Raw genomic sequence first — 14,617 nt, 5'->3', positions numbered from 1 at the left:
ACTGTGGCCCCTGGTTCTGGACTCCCCCAACATTGGGAACATGTTTCCTGCCTCTAACGTGTCCAACCCCTTAATAATCTTAGATGTTTCGATTAAAATCCCCTCTCATCCTTCTAAATTCCAGTGTATACAAGCCTAGCCGCTCCAGTCTTTCAACATATGACAGTCCCGCCATTCTGGGAATTAACCTAGTAACCCTACGCTGCACGCCCTCAATAGCAAGAATATCCTTCCTCAAATTTGGAGACCAAAACTGCACACAGTATTCCAGGTGCGGTCTCACTAGGGCCCTGTACAACTGCAGAAGGACCTCTTTGCTCCTATACTCAACTCCTCTTGTTATGAAGGCCAACATTCCATTGGCTTTCTTCACTGCCTGCTGTACCTGCATGCTTCCTTTCAGTAACTGATGCACTAGGACACCCAGATCTCGTTGTACGTCCCCTTTTCCTAAACTTGACGCCATTCAGATAATAATCTGCCTTCTTGTTCTTACCACCAAAGTGGATAACCTCACACTTATCCACATTAAACTGCATCTGCCATGCATCCGTCCACTCACACAACCTGTCCAAGTCACCCTGCAACCTCACAGCATCGTCCTCACAGTTCACACTACCACCCAGCTTTGTATCATCTGCAAATTTGCTAATGGTACTTTTAATCCCTTCATCCAAATCATTAATGTATATTGTAAATAGATGCAGTACCTGGGTTAGTTTAGTTTATTGTTACATGTACCGAGGTACGGCACAAAGCTTCTAGGGGTGCCTGCTAACTAGTCAGCAGAAATACAATACATGGTTACAATCGAGCCACAGGTACACATGCATGATAAAGTAAATAATGGTTAGTGTGTAGCGACCATGGAGAATGGTCTAGGTCGTCGAACCCTCGGATTGGCCAGCGAGGTCACGTGGGAACGCGACCATGGGGATTGGTCCAGGGAAGGACATCGCTGATTGGTCAGCGATGTCATGGGTGCGTTTGGCGCCCGATTTAGTTAGTTCGTCTGAGTCTTCAAGGAAGACAGTAAGTTTATATTGGTTGTCCTGCGACTTGTTGTTTTGATTCTGTATTCGTGTATTGCGGTTGCAATAAACTTCATCTACAACTACAAGTCTCGGACTCGCCATATTGGTGACCCCGACGTGATCTGGACGATCACCGACTGAGAAAAACCCGACACCTCGTTGACGATGACTGAGCAGGGCACACCGGAGTCAAGCGCGGCGGACGTTCATCTTCCGTTATTTTGGACGTACGCACCGCAAGCTTGGTTTATCCACGCCGAGGCCCAATTCCATATAAAGAAGGTGTCGGATGATTCCACGAAGTATTTCTACCTCGTCAGCGCGCTATCGCCGGACACAACCAAGCGCGTGATGCGGTTCATAATAAATTCACCTGCGGAAGACAAGTATGAAACCATGAAGAAGGTATTACTGCGGACCTTCGGGTTAAAAAAGCATGGTGGTGCGGCAAAACTTCTGCACCTACCGGAGCTTGGAGACAAACTGCCTTCCGTCCTCATGGCCGAAATGATGGTGCTAGCCGGTGAGCATACGGATTGCCCGATGTTTGAGCAGGCATTCCGCGAAAAACTCCCCGAGGATGTCCGATTGCTGCTTACGGATTGTTCTTTTAAGGACCCCGAAGCATATGCAGCGAAAGCGGACGCGCTCATAGCGGGAAAAAACAAGGCAGGGGATTCCATCAACAAAGTCTCGACATCGGTGACCACGCCACAGCGACGGCAAGATGGCGCCACGTCTCCCGCCAATTCTCCGAAAGCCCGCCAAAAAAATCCGCACAAGCGCGGCTGGTGCTATTATCACCTACGATGGGGTAACGAATCCCGCAACTGCCGCTTGCCTTGTACCTTCGCGGGAAATGCCTCGGCCGATCGTACATAGGGGCAGTTACGATTGGCCAGAACCGGCGCCTCTATGTCCATGATCGATTCACGGACACAGAATTTTTGGTAGACACGGGAGCCATCGTCAGCATAGTGCCGCCGACCGACCTCGAAACCAGATCGGGTAAGACAGGTCCCACCCTCATCGCGGTGAACGGCAGCCCAATTCGCACTTTCGGTACACGGAAAATGTCCCTGGGTTTAGGCCTCCGCACGTACGAATGGCCATTCATCATAGCCGACGTCAAACAAGCGATCCTGGGCGCAGATTTTCTCTGGGCTTTTTCACTGGTTCCTGATGTCCGCGGTAACGACCTCCGACCTTCCGCCGAAGACGAGCACATCGCTCCGACAATCGCCTCCTCGCTCAGCCCTACTGTCCAGGCCGTCGTCGCGGCCCCCGACTCGTATGCTGCGATTCTGGCCGAGTTCCCAGAGCTGCTCGTTCAACGTTTCGACGCACCTTCGGCTAAACACGGTGTGGTCCATCATATCCGCACCGAAGGCCCTCCCGTTTTCGCTCGGGCCAGGAGACTGCCGCCAGACAAACTGGTGGTGGCAAAGGAGGAGTTCAGGAAGATGGAGGAAATGGGAATTGTCCGTCAGTCTGACAGCCCGTGGGCCTCGCCGTTACACATGGTCTCCAAGGCATCTGGGGGGTGGAGGCCATGTGGCGATTATCGGCGTCTCAATGCTGTCACCACGGCTGATCGCTACCCCATACCGCACCTACAGGACTTTTCATCTGGGCTGGAAGGTGCGGTAGTGTTTTCCAAAATCGATTTGGTGCGAGGATATCATCAGATTCCGGTGCGACCGGAGGACATACAAAAAACTGCAACTATAACTCCGTTCGGGTTGTTTGAATGGTTGCGTATGCCTTTCGGTTTAAAGAACGCGGCACAGGCTTTCCAGCGACTGATGGACCGCGTGGGCCGGGGTTTACCCTTTTTGTTTATTTATCTAGACGACATCCTGATAGCCAGCCCCTCCGTGCTGGAACACCAGGCCCATTTGAGGACCGTGTTCCAGCGGCTCCAAGACCACGGGCTCATTATCCAACCCTCCAAATGTCAATTCGGCCTGCCTGCCCTTGATTTTCTAGGGCACAGAATTACTCCTGCCGGTGCCGCCCCTTTACCCGAGAAGGTGGAAGCCATCCGGGCCTTTCCCAGGCCCACCACTGTAAAAGGGCTGCAGGAGTTCGTCGGTATGGTTAATTTCTACCATAGATTCGTTCCGGCAGCGGCGCGAGTCCTGCGCCCGCTTTTCCAATGCCTTGCAGGGAACCCGGTAGAGTTGTTGTGGCCCCCGGCCGCAGAGTCGGCTTTTACGGCAGCTAAGGCAGCCCTAGCAGACGCCACCATGTTGGTCCATCCGAGCCCCTCCGCCCCCACGGCCCTGACGGTTGACGCCTCTGACGTGGCGGTGGGTGGGGTTCTGGAGCAGCAGGTTGGTGGCCATTGGCAGCCTTTAGCCTTTTTCAGCCGGCAACTAAATTCGGCCGAGCTGAAATATAGTGCATTTGACCGAGAGCTTCTAGCTCTCTATTTAGCTGTCCGTCATTTTAGGTATTTCCTCGAGGGCCGCCCATTTGTGGCATTTACGGACCACAAGCCATTAACATTTGCGTTTTTGAAATTGTCTGACCCATGGTCGGCCCGCCAGCAGCGGCACCTGACTGCTATCTCCGAATTTACAACAGATGTCCGTCATATCGCGGGTAAGCTTAATGCCGTTGCTGACGCCCTGTCTAGACCTGCTTTTCCCCTATTTCGGCGGTGGACTGCGAGGTGGATCCCCAGGAGCTCGCGGAGGCGCAGCTTCTGGCGGATACCGTTTCGGCTTACCAGTCCACCACTTCGGGATTAAAGTTGGCCCAGGTGGCTTGTGGGTCGGAGGGCACGAAAGTCTGGTGCGATATTTCTCTTCCTCGTCCCAGGCCGGTAGTGCCGCCTTCCCTTCAGCGCCGAGTTTTCGATGCCATTCATGGGTTGGCGCACCCGTCCATCCGCTCCACCTCTGCCTTGGTAGCAGCGAGGTTTGTCTGGCATGGCCTGAGAAAACAGGTAGCGGGGTGGGCACGTTCCTGCGTGCCCTGTCAGACCGCTAAAGTCCAGCGCCACGTCCAGCCCCCCGTACAGGATTTCGAGGTCCCGGCCTTTCGTTTTTTTCACATCCACGTGGATTTGGTCGGACCTTTGCCTTCCTCCCAGGGCTACACCCACCTCCTCACGGTGGTGGATCGGTTCACCCGGTGGCCAGAGGCTTTCCCATTGTTTGATATCTCGTCAGTGTCTTGTGCTAGGACTTTGGCCCTCCATTGGGTAGCTCGTTTTGGGGTCCCGGCAGTTATTACCACTGACAGAGGGCCACAGTTCACTTCGTCCCTCTGGGCCGCGCTGGCGGAACTGTACGGGTCCAAGTTACAACCCACAACTGCATATCACCCCCAGGCAAATGGACTCGTAGAAAGGTTCCACCGCCAACTTAAGGCGTCCCTCAGTGCAAGGCTTGAAGGCCCGGACTGGGTGGACCAACTCCCTTGGGTTCTTTTGGGCATCCGGACTGCTCCTAAGCCAGATCTCGGTGCGTCGTCTGCAGAGCTAGTATATGGCTCGACACTTCGAGTACCCGGAGACCTTTTTTCGGACCCTTCAGCCCTGCTCCCTTCGGTCCCATCAGCGTTAGCATCTCTCCGGGAACGGGTGGGCTCCCTGGCTCCAGTGCCGACTTCACGCCATGGGTGTTCCATGGTGCATGAACCGGCTGCCCTGAAAGACTGTGAGTTTGTTTTTCTGCGTAAGGATGCCCATCGCGCCCCGTTGCAGAGGGTCTATCAAGGGCCGTTCCGGGTGTTACGTAAGGGAACGGCTACTTTCACCTTAGACATGGGCGGCAAGAGCGAACTAGTCTCGGTGTCCCGGCTCAAACCTGCCCATTTGGACCCGGATCAACCAGTTTTGGTCGGTCAAACCCCTCGGAGAGGCCGACCTCCGTTAGTTCCGCCCAGTCCAGAAACCCCCGTTCTGACAGTTCCTTCAGGACCTCCCGTTTCGGCAGTTCCTCCAGAGCCCCCCGTGCCGGTAGTTCCTCCAGAACCTCTCGTTCCGGCTGTTCCACCAAGTCCGGAACCTCCGGCTCCTGTGGTTCAGGCTGTCCCTCTCCGTACTCGTTGTGGTCGCGAAATCAGGCTCCCAGCTAGGTTCCGCACCTCGGGTTCTGGGGGGGGTCATGTAGCGACCATGGAGAATGGTCTAGGTCGTCGAACCCTCGGATTGGCCAGCGAGGTCACGTGGGAACGCGACCATGGGGATTGGTCCAGGGAAGGACATCGCTGATTGGTCAGCGATGTCATGGGTGCGTTTGGCGCCCGATTTAGTTAGTTCGTCTGAGTCTTCAAGGAAGACAGTAAGTTTATATTGGTTGTCCTGCGACTTGTTGTTTTGATTCTGTATTCGTGTATTGCGGTTGCAATAAACTTCATCTACAACTACAAGTCTCGGACTCGCCATAAGTGCAAGATAAAGTCCAGTAAAGTCTGATTCAAGATAGTCTGAGGGTCTTGAATAGGGAGATAGTAATTCAGGACCGCTCTCTAGTTGTTGATAGGATGGTTCAGCTGCCTGATAACAACTAGAAGGAAAATGTCCCTGAATCTGGAGGTGTGTGTTTTCATACATATACCTCGTGCCTGATGGGAGAGGGGAAAAGAGGGGATGACCGGGGTGAGACTCGTCCTTGATTATGCTGGGGAGAAACCTGAGGGGCAACATTCTTTTTAAACAAAGGGTGGTAGGTAAAGGTCTGAAGAAGGGTCCTGACCCAAAACGTCACACACCCTTTTTCTCCTGAGATGCTGCCTGAACCCTCTTGAGTTACTCCAGCACTTTGTTTCTATCTTTGATATATGGAACGAGTTGCCAGAGAAGGTAGCCGAAGCTGGTAATGTCACAACGTTAAAAAAACATTTGGACAGGTACATAGACAGGACGTGTTTAGAATGCGGCCAGGTGGGACGAGTGTAGAAGTGGCATGTTGGGTTTTTTTAGAGATACAATGCCGAAACGGGCCATTCGGCCCACTGATTCCACGCCAGCCACCGATCCCCGCACGCTAGCATTATCCTACACACACCAGGGACAATTTTGCAATTTTACCAAGCCAAGTAACCTGCAAACCTGCACATCTTCGGAGTGTGGGAGGAAACCAGAGCTCCTGGAGTAACTCACGTGGGATACGGGGAGAACGTGCAAAATACATACAGACAGCACCCGTAGTCATGATCGAACCTGGGTCTCTGGCGCTGTAAGGCAGCAGCTCTACCACTGTGCCACCGTGCTGCCCCTCTATTGGGGCTTACGGCTCTGACCTATGTAGATGGGGCATGTTGGTTGGCGTGGGTATGTTGGGCCAAAGGGCCTGTTTCCATGCTGTATGACTCTTATGACACTACACAAACCTCCACATTGACTGTGTTCCCTTTTGACTTCCAGCTCCTCTTCTGACTTCATCCACCCCAAGTCACAAACAACAGAGCAGGAGATGTGAAGAAAAAAGGAGTTTTCCCTTTTCTCAACATCGCACGGTGAGTCATCTTCTCGACGGCACTTTGCCCTGAGATGGGCATTTTCCTTCCGATCTTATCAGTTCTTGAGCGTGATTTGAAGAACAGCATAACAACCTAGCGGTATGAATATTGAATTCTCTAACTTGAAGTGAACCTTGCATCCCCTCTCTCTCTCCATCCCACCCTAGTCGTCGTACTAGTTTTTTGAGGATTATCCTTCAGGAAATGTCGGGATCACAAGGTTCATGGAGAAGGTTGATAAACTTCATCGGGATTTTAAAGACCAACAGTTTCAGACCAATTATGGAGTCAAGGCAAAGGATAGGGTATCCTTATATATCCTTGTATATATATATGGGGATAGGGTATAGTGAGAAAGAACGAGAGGATGTGGTTTAAGAAAATAACTGCAGATGCTGGTACAAATCGACCCGAAACGTCACCCATTCCTTCTCTCCCGAGATGCTGCCTGACCTGCTGAGTTACTCCAGCATTTTGTGAATGAGAGGATGTGGTTGCATGAATTGCATGAAGAGGTTAAATATCACCAAGGAAAACGATGCAGATATTAAGGGATTGGGGATAGAAATTCAGAAACTAAAGAAGGAATGAGATGAGGTGCAAATGGGAATAGCCGGACAAAAGAGGGAGGGAAGTCCAAAAAGTTTGGCAAACAGAAAGCTTCCATGACAGAGGAATGTATGAAGTGTAGCAACAGGATGCTGGAGTTGCAGAGATCCATGGAGACATGAACTGCAGATGCTGGAATCCTGAATAAAACGCAAATTGCTGGAATTACTCTGCGGATCAGGCAGCATCTGTGGAGGGATCCTTCTTCAGAGTATGAAGTGTCTGGTCCTGAAACATTGCCTATCTATTCCTTCCACAGATGCTGCCTGATCCACCGAGTTCCTCCAGCACTTTGTGTTCTGTTTACAGAGAACCTTACCAATTATGTCTCACTAATAACGAGTGATAATGGAGTGTTATGTAAACAGGAGCTGCATTGTGGAGAGATAGTTTTCCAAGTGGAATGACATTGAGAATGAACTGGCAGACACAAGATGCTGGAGTAACTCAGCAGGTCACGCAGCATCTCTAGAGAAAAGGAATAGGTGACGTTTCAGGTCGAGACCCTGCTTCAGACTGAGAGTTAAAGGAGAGGGAAACTAGAGGTATGAAAAGGTACAGAACAAATCAGAGCCGGCACTGATGACTCAGCAATGAATGAGTTGGTCAGCCGGAGCTGGCAGAGATTTCATGAGCATCTGGGTGAGCTGATGTGATGTATCTGTGAACCAACAGGAGATGATTACACCAGGCCGAGGAAAGTCTGCCCCTGCTCCCTTTTTCAAGGCCACAGATTACTCCTCTTCGAGTGACGAAGTTGGCAGTACGGATGAAGATGACGAACTAAGCCACAACAGAATCGAATCTCGGCACGGCAGATCCAGGTAGGCAGCTTCATTGTGGTGTCTGCAGGTAACCGTTTAGCTCTTGGGCTCGAAGGAACGTGGGTGTATGCCTAACTACAGCCCTGGAGAGCTCTATCTGGGTAATAGCCATCCTTGAGAACTGACTGAGTACCAGTTTTCTCCACATCTTCAAGTGAGCCACTCTTTGGAGATCCAACCTGATGTATTCGAGAGAGAGTTAGATATAGCTCTGAGTTGCTAACAGAATCAAGGGATATGGAGAGAAAGCAGGAACGGGGTACTGATTTTGGATGATCCGCCATGGTCATACTGAATGGTGGTGCCGGCTCGATGGGCTGAATGGCCTACTCCTGCATCTATTTTCTATGTTTCTCACCCGTCAGAAACATTTATCCATTGAATTCTTGCGTCCTTATGTTTAGTTTAGTTTAGTTTGGAGATACAGCGTGGAAACAGGCCTTTCGGCCCACCGAGTCCACGCTAACCAGCAATCACCCGTAACCCCCGACCTCTGTCCTTGAAGAGGACAAGGTGCACGTATCGGAATTGGTTGGTTTATGTGCCAAGATACAGTGACAAACGTTGTTTTCCATGCTATTCACTCAAATCAAAACATACATGAGTACCATCAAACCGCTCACAAGTAATGCAAAGAGAAAAATAATAGGTGCAGAATGGAGTTTAGTTTAGAGATACAGTGCGGAGACAGGCCCTTCGGCCCACTGAGTCCGTGCCGACCAGAGATCCCCGTACATTAGCACTATCCTACACATGAGGGACAATGTACAATTTTTACTGAAGCCAATTAACCTACAAATGTATTTGGAGAGTGGGAGGAAATCAGAGAAAACCCACGCAGTCACAGGAACAACGTACAAACTCTGTACAGACAGCACCCGTAGTCAGGATCAAACCCGGGTCTCTGACGCTGTAAGGTAGCAACTCTACCACTGCACAATGTGCTGCCCCCTGTGTGGACTTCGCATGTACTCCGTTTGCCCACTTGGGTTTCCTGTGGGTGCTCCCGTTTCCTCCCACATCCCAAAGACGCGTGGGTTTGTAGGCTAATTGACCTCCATTAATTGCTCCCTAGTGTGTCGGGAGTGCACAAGAAAGTAGGATAACATGGAACTAGCGTAAATGGGTGATCGATGGTCGGCATGGACTGTGTGAGCCGAAGGGCCTGCTTCCACGCTGTATCTTTCAATCAATTTGATTAAACAGTCAATCTGATTGTAGACAAATATTATCAATCCTTTACGGTCGCTGAATTTTGCTTTACAGTTGGGTGAGATAGTTGGTGGAGGGAATGGACCTCAACCCCATCAATTTCCCTCCTAAATCTTTGCATACATTTAAAGACCTCTCTTCGGACTTGAGATCCAGCTGCTGTGAGGAGAACCCCCTGTCTAACAACACGGTGGGCGGTCAGTCGCCAGTGGCCTGTCGCTCCCCACACCACCTGCTCAAGGCCACGTCGGGTTGAGCACCAAGTGTTGTCCATGTCTGTGATGCCCAAATGACCAGATATCAGTGTGAACCTCTGGTCCTTGTATTGCAGGCAACCTGCCAGTTTAAGCATCAGTGACATGCAGTGCATCAACGCGAAGGGTCAGGATGGAATCGAGTTGCAGCCACACAGCACCTTGAATGAAGCCCAGGTATGAATGACCTTGTCACCTGCAAGTCATGTGGGGGGAAAACGAACTTGCCAACTTAGTCTCTGGTCTAATCACATCTGAACTGCAATTGCAATAACCCCCTAACCCCCGACCTCTGTCCTTGAAGAGGACATGGTGCACGTATCAGAATTGGTTGGTTTACGTGCCAAGATACTGCTATAAGGTGGCACAAAGTGGGCGGCACAGTGGCGCAGCGGTAGAGTTGCTGCCTTACAGCGACAGAGACTCGAGTTCTCTCCTGACTATGGGTGCTGTCTATACAGAGCTTGTCGGGAGGAAGCTATTCCTTAACCTGGCCATTACAGTTTCCAGACTCCTCAACGTTCTTCCTGATGAAATGAGAGCGTGGCCAGGGTGGAGAGGGTCTCTGATGATGCCGGCTGCCTTTTTAGGTTTCTGATGGTCAATAGCCGATCTGGTGAAACGTTAACTGTATTTCTCACTCTGTGGATGCTGCCTGACCTGCCGAGTGTCCCCAGCATTTTTTATTTGGTCAGACGTCTGAGCAGTAAATCCTGATAGAGGGGTGGCACAACGGTAGAGCTGCTGCCTTACAGCGCCAGAGACCTGGGTTCGATCCTGACTACGGGTGCTGTCTGCAGGAAGTTTGTACGTTCTCCCCGTGACCGCGTGGGTTTTCTCCGAGTGCTCTGGTTTCCTCCCACATCCCAAAGACGCACATGTTTGGAGGTTAATTGGCTTCTGTAAAAATTGTAAATTGTCCCTTGTGTGTTGGATAGTGCTAGTATGCGAGGTGATCAGTGGTCGGTGTGGACTTGGGCCGAAGGGCCTGTTTTAGTGCTGTATCTCTTGAAGTCTAAAAGTAAAGTCTGAAGGGGACAAGACCTCCCTGTAGGATTTCTAACCTTTTAGCATTATCTAATAGTCTCCCCAAAGTATAGATTGAACTGTACACTGTGGAGACCAATCCCAATGTTTTTTGAAACTTCTGTTTAAATATTGGAGATGGGTCATGGGTGTTGGGTGGGAAGATTGAAATATGCTCCGTGACTGGGTGAGACAATTTAGTTTAGTTTGGTTGAGAGGTACAGTGTGGAAACAGGCCCTTTCCGCATCGACCAGCGATCCCCGCTCACAAGCACTATCCGACACACAAGGGACAATTTACAATCTTTGCTGATGCCAATTAATCTACGAACCTGGACATCTTTGGAATTGATGGTGGGAACTGTCTTCAACCCCGTCACTCCACTGTCAGAGTCAGGCCACACGCAAATTGGAGGAATAGCACCTTCTATTTCACCTTTGCAGCTTGCAACCCAGCGGTATGGACGTTGATTTCTCTCATTTCAAGTGACTCCAGCTTTCCCTCCTTCCTCCCCCACCCTAGTTATACTACAGATTCCACTGTGACACATCCTGGTATCCCTCTAGTTATCACACCTTCCCCAGCCAACAATGGGCAATGATGACAATTCCAATGCTGGCGTAATTGGGGGGGGGGGGGGGGGGGGGGTTATGCCAGGAAGATTTCTAGTGAGGGACGAAGATCCTGTTGTGTGTGACGTGCAGTTGTGCCCCGGAAAGTAGTCTTCAGTACATTAGGTTCCAAGCCAGACCTTGTGGCTCCCTGATAAATTAATTAATGCAGCTAGAAATGTGTGCAAAATTGTTCTGCTTTGGATAAAGCCAGATTTTAATAAGGTATTGTCTTTTTTTGGGAGGCGAGGGTCGTGGGATTGTGTGATCATATTTCTTGCTACCTGATTGAGCAAAGAACCCTGGTGAACGATGATCAAGCTGAAATATTACCCACGTTTCTTTCTCCACAGATGGTGCCTGACGCCCCCCCCCCCCCCCCCCCCCCCCCCCACCGATCTTCTGTTAATATTTCTGATTTCCTTCGGGCAGCACTGCAGCGCAGCTGGTAGAGTTGCTGCCTCTCAGTGCCAGAGATGCGGGTTCGATCCTGACCTCGGGCGCTGTCTCGTGTGGAGTTTGCGCGTTCTCCCCGTGACGGCGTGGGTTTCCTCCGGGTTCCTCCCACATCCCAAAGATGAGCGGGGTTTGTAGGCTAATTGACAACTGTAACTTTCCTCTCATGTGCAGGGAGTGGGCGGTAAAGTGGGATCACATTGAAGTAGTGTGAATGCGTGATTGATTGCTGGTCGGCGTGGACTCAGTGGGCCGAAGGGCCTGTATCTCTCAACTAAACTAAATTTCCAACGTCTGCCATTCTTTGCCTTTGAATTCCTTTCAATGGTATAAATAGAGTCTTGTGCCACTGACACACAGCATAAGTCCCTTCATAACCATGTGGAGGGGAACAGGTATACTGCAACCGCACCCTACACTTTTGACCAATTTGTCAATTGGCTTGTCACCAATGTGACATTAACTACAGTGTCCTTTGCACTGATCGTAAATTCTCTTCATCCCTCAGCCCGCAGTGTGTGCACGAGGAGGTGGAGAGAATTAAACATCCTTCGCATAAACTTGGAATTACAAGGACACTACAGTTTTAATGCTTAGTAGACAAAGTGGACCCGTTGGGCACAAACCTCTCCCGCATTGGTGCAGCACCCTGTCCTCCCCCTCCCCTCTCCCCTCCCCTCTCCCTTCTCCCCCACTCCCCCCTTCCCCCTCCCTCCTCCCTCCTCCCCTCCCCCTCCCCTCCTTTTAAACTTTAAAAATATAACACCGATCTAAAGTGACGATGGTGAGTAAGGTGGGTCTAAAATTGTCGCGCTATCGTGTACCGTTTTGGCTGAAGTTGAGTCACAAACAAGATAACAAACGAGAGTTTTAGTATATAGACAGCAGTTCAGAAGAGTATTGTAGTGAAATTAACAATAACTTTGACTATTTTACGATGTGAAACATTTCAAATTGCTTCAAAAAGAAGTCATGAAACAAACTTTGATACAGAGTCGCAGAAGGAGGTATTCAGACAGACAACAACAAGATTGATCAAAGAGTTTGCTTCTCAGGAGGGAAGGGAGATCGCGAGGCTCAGGAAGGAAGATTCCAGAGATCCCAACCGTCGTGTTGCTGGGGTGCAATGAGTCCGTTTCTTGAAGTTCATATAACCATATAACCATATAACAACTACAGCACGGAAACAGGCCCGTTCGGCCCTACCAGTCCACGCCGACCACTCTCCCTGACCTAGTCTCATCTACCTGCACTCAGACCATAACCCTCTAATCCCCTCTTATCCATATACCTATCCAATTTACTCTTAAATAATAAAATCGAGCCAGCCTCCACCACTTCCACCGGAAGCCCATTCCATACAGCCACCACCCTCTGAGTAAAGAAGTTACCCCTCATGTCACCCCTAAACTTTTGTCCCTCAATTCTGAAGCTATGTCCCCTTGTTGGAATCTTCCCCACTCTCAAAGGGAAAAGCCTACCCATGTCAACTCTGTCCGTCCCTCTCAAAATTTTAAAAACCTCTATCAAGTCCCCCCTCAACCTTCTACGCTCCAAAGAATAAAGACCCAACCTGTTCAACCTCTCTCTGTAGCTTAAGTACTGAAACCCAGGCAACATTCTAGTAAATCTCCTCTGTACCCTCTCCATTTTGTCGACATCCTTCCTATAATTTGGCGACCAGAACTGCACACCATACTCCAGATTCGGCCTCACCAATGCCCTGTACAATTTTAACATTACATCCCAACTTCTATACGCGATGCTCTGATTTATAAAGGCAAGCATACCAAACGCCTTCTTCACCACCCTATCCACATGAGATTCCACCTTCAGGGAACAATGCACAGTTATTCCCAGATCCCTCTGTTCCACTGCATTCCTCAATTCCCTACCATTTACCGTGTACGTCCTATTTTGATTTGTCCTACCAAAATGCAGCACCTCACACTTATCAGCTTTAAACGCCATCTTTCAGCCCACCCTTCCAAAAGGCCCAAGTCTCTCTGTAGACTTTGAAACTCTACTTCATTATTAACTACACCACCTATCTTAGTATCATCTGCATACTTACTAATCCAATTTGCCACACCATCATCCAGATCATTAATGTAAATGACAAACAACAGTGGACCCAACACAGATCCTTGGGGTACTCCACTAGACACTGGCCTCCAACCTGACATACAATTGTCAACCATTACCCTCTGGTATCTCCCATTCAGCCATTGTTGAATCCATCTTGCAACCTCACTATTAATACCCAACGATTTAACCTTCTTAATCAACCTTCCATGTGGAACCTTGTCAAATGCCTTACTGAAGTCCATATAGACAACATCCACAGCCTTGCCCTTATCAATTTCCCTGGTAACCTCTTCAAAAAATTCAAGAAGATTAGTCAAACATGACCTTCCAGGCACAAATCCATGTTGACTGTTTCTCATCAGGCCTTGTTTATCCAAATAATTATATATATTGTCCCTAAGTATCTTTTCCATTAATTTTCCCACCACAGACGTCAAACTAACAGGTCTATAATTGCTAGGTTTACTTTTAGAACCTTTTTTAAACAAAGGCACAACATGCGCAATGCGCCAATCTTCCGGCACCATCCCCGTTTCTAATGACATTTGAAATATTTCCGTCATAGCCCCTACTATTTCTGCACTGACTTCCCTCAATGTCCTAAGGAATATCCTATCAGGACCTGGAGACTTATCCACTTTTATATTTTTCAAAAGTGTCCGTACCTCCTCTTCTTTAATCCTCATAATTTCCATCACTACTCTACTTGTTTCACTTACCTCACATAATTCAATATCCTTCTCCTCGGTGAATACCGAAGAAAAGAAATTGTTTAATATCTCCCCCATTTCTTCCGGCTCAGCACATAGCTGACCACTCTGACTCTCTAATGGACCAATTTTATCCCTCACTATCCTTTTGCTATTGACATATCTGTAGAACCCCTTGGGGTTTACTTTTACATTACTTGCCAAAGCCGCCTCATATCTTTTTTTCGCTTTTCTAATTTCCTTCTTAAGATTCCTTTTACATTCTTTATATTCCTCAAGAACCTCATTTACTCCCTGCCGCTTATATTTATTGTATA

At 49.4% G+C, this 14,617-nt stretch overlaps 1 protein-coding gene across 1 annotated transcript in view; it reads left to right on the top strand.

The window, feature by feature from the left end:
- Nucleotides 1-14,617, top strand: part of LOC144600523 (mitogen-activated protein kinase kinase kinase kinase 4) — a 267,504-nt gene that overhangs the window by 178,363 nt on the left and 74,524 nt on the right. Inside the window, exons 19-21 of the mRNA XM_078412188.1 lie at nucleotides 6,415-6,506; nucleotides 7,794-7,942; nucleotides 9,486-9,585. Coding sequence (XP_078268314.1) covers nucleotides 6,415-6,506; nucleotides 7,794-7,942; nucleotides 9,486-9,585 — 341 coding nt within the window. The remainder of the gene's footprint in view (nucleotides 1-6,414; nucleotides 6,507-7,793; nucleotides 7,943-9,485; nucleotides 9,586-14,617) is intronic.

Source organism: Rhinoraja longicauda, chromosome 15, assembly GCF_053455715.1.
Source record: "Rhinoraja longicauda isolate Sanriku21f chromosome 15, sRhiLon1.1, whole genome shotgun sequence".
NCBI lineage: Eukaryota > Metazoa > Chordata > Chondrichthyes > Rajiformes > Arhynchobatidae > Rhinoraja > Rhinoraja longicauda.
This window is presented reverse-complemented; position numbering and strand designations above follow the sequence as displayed.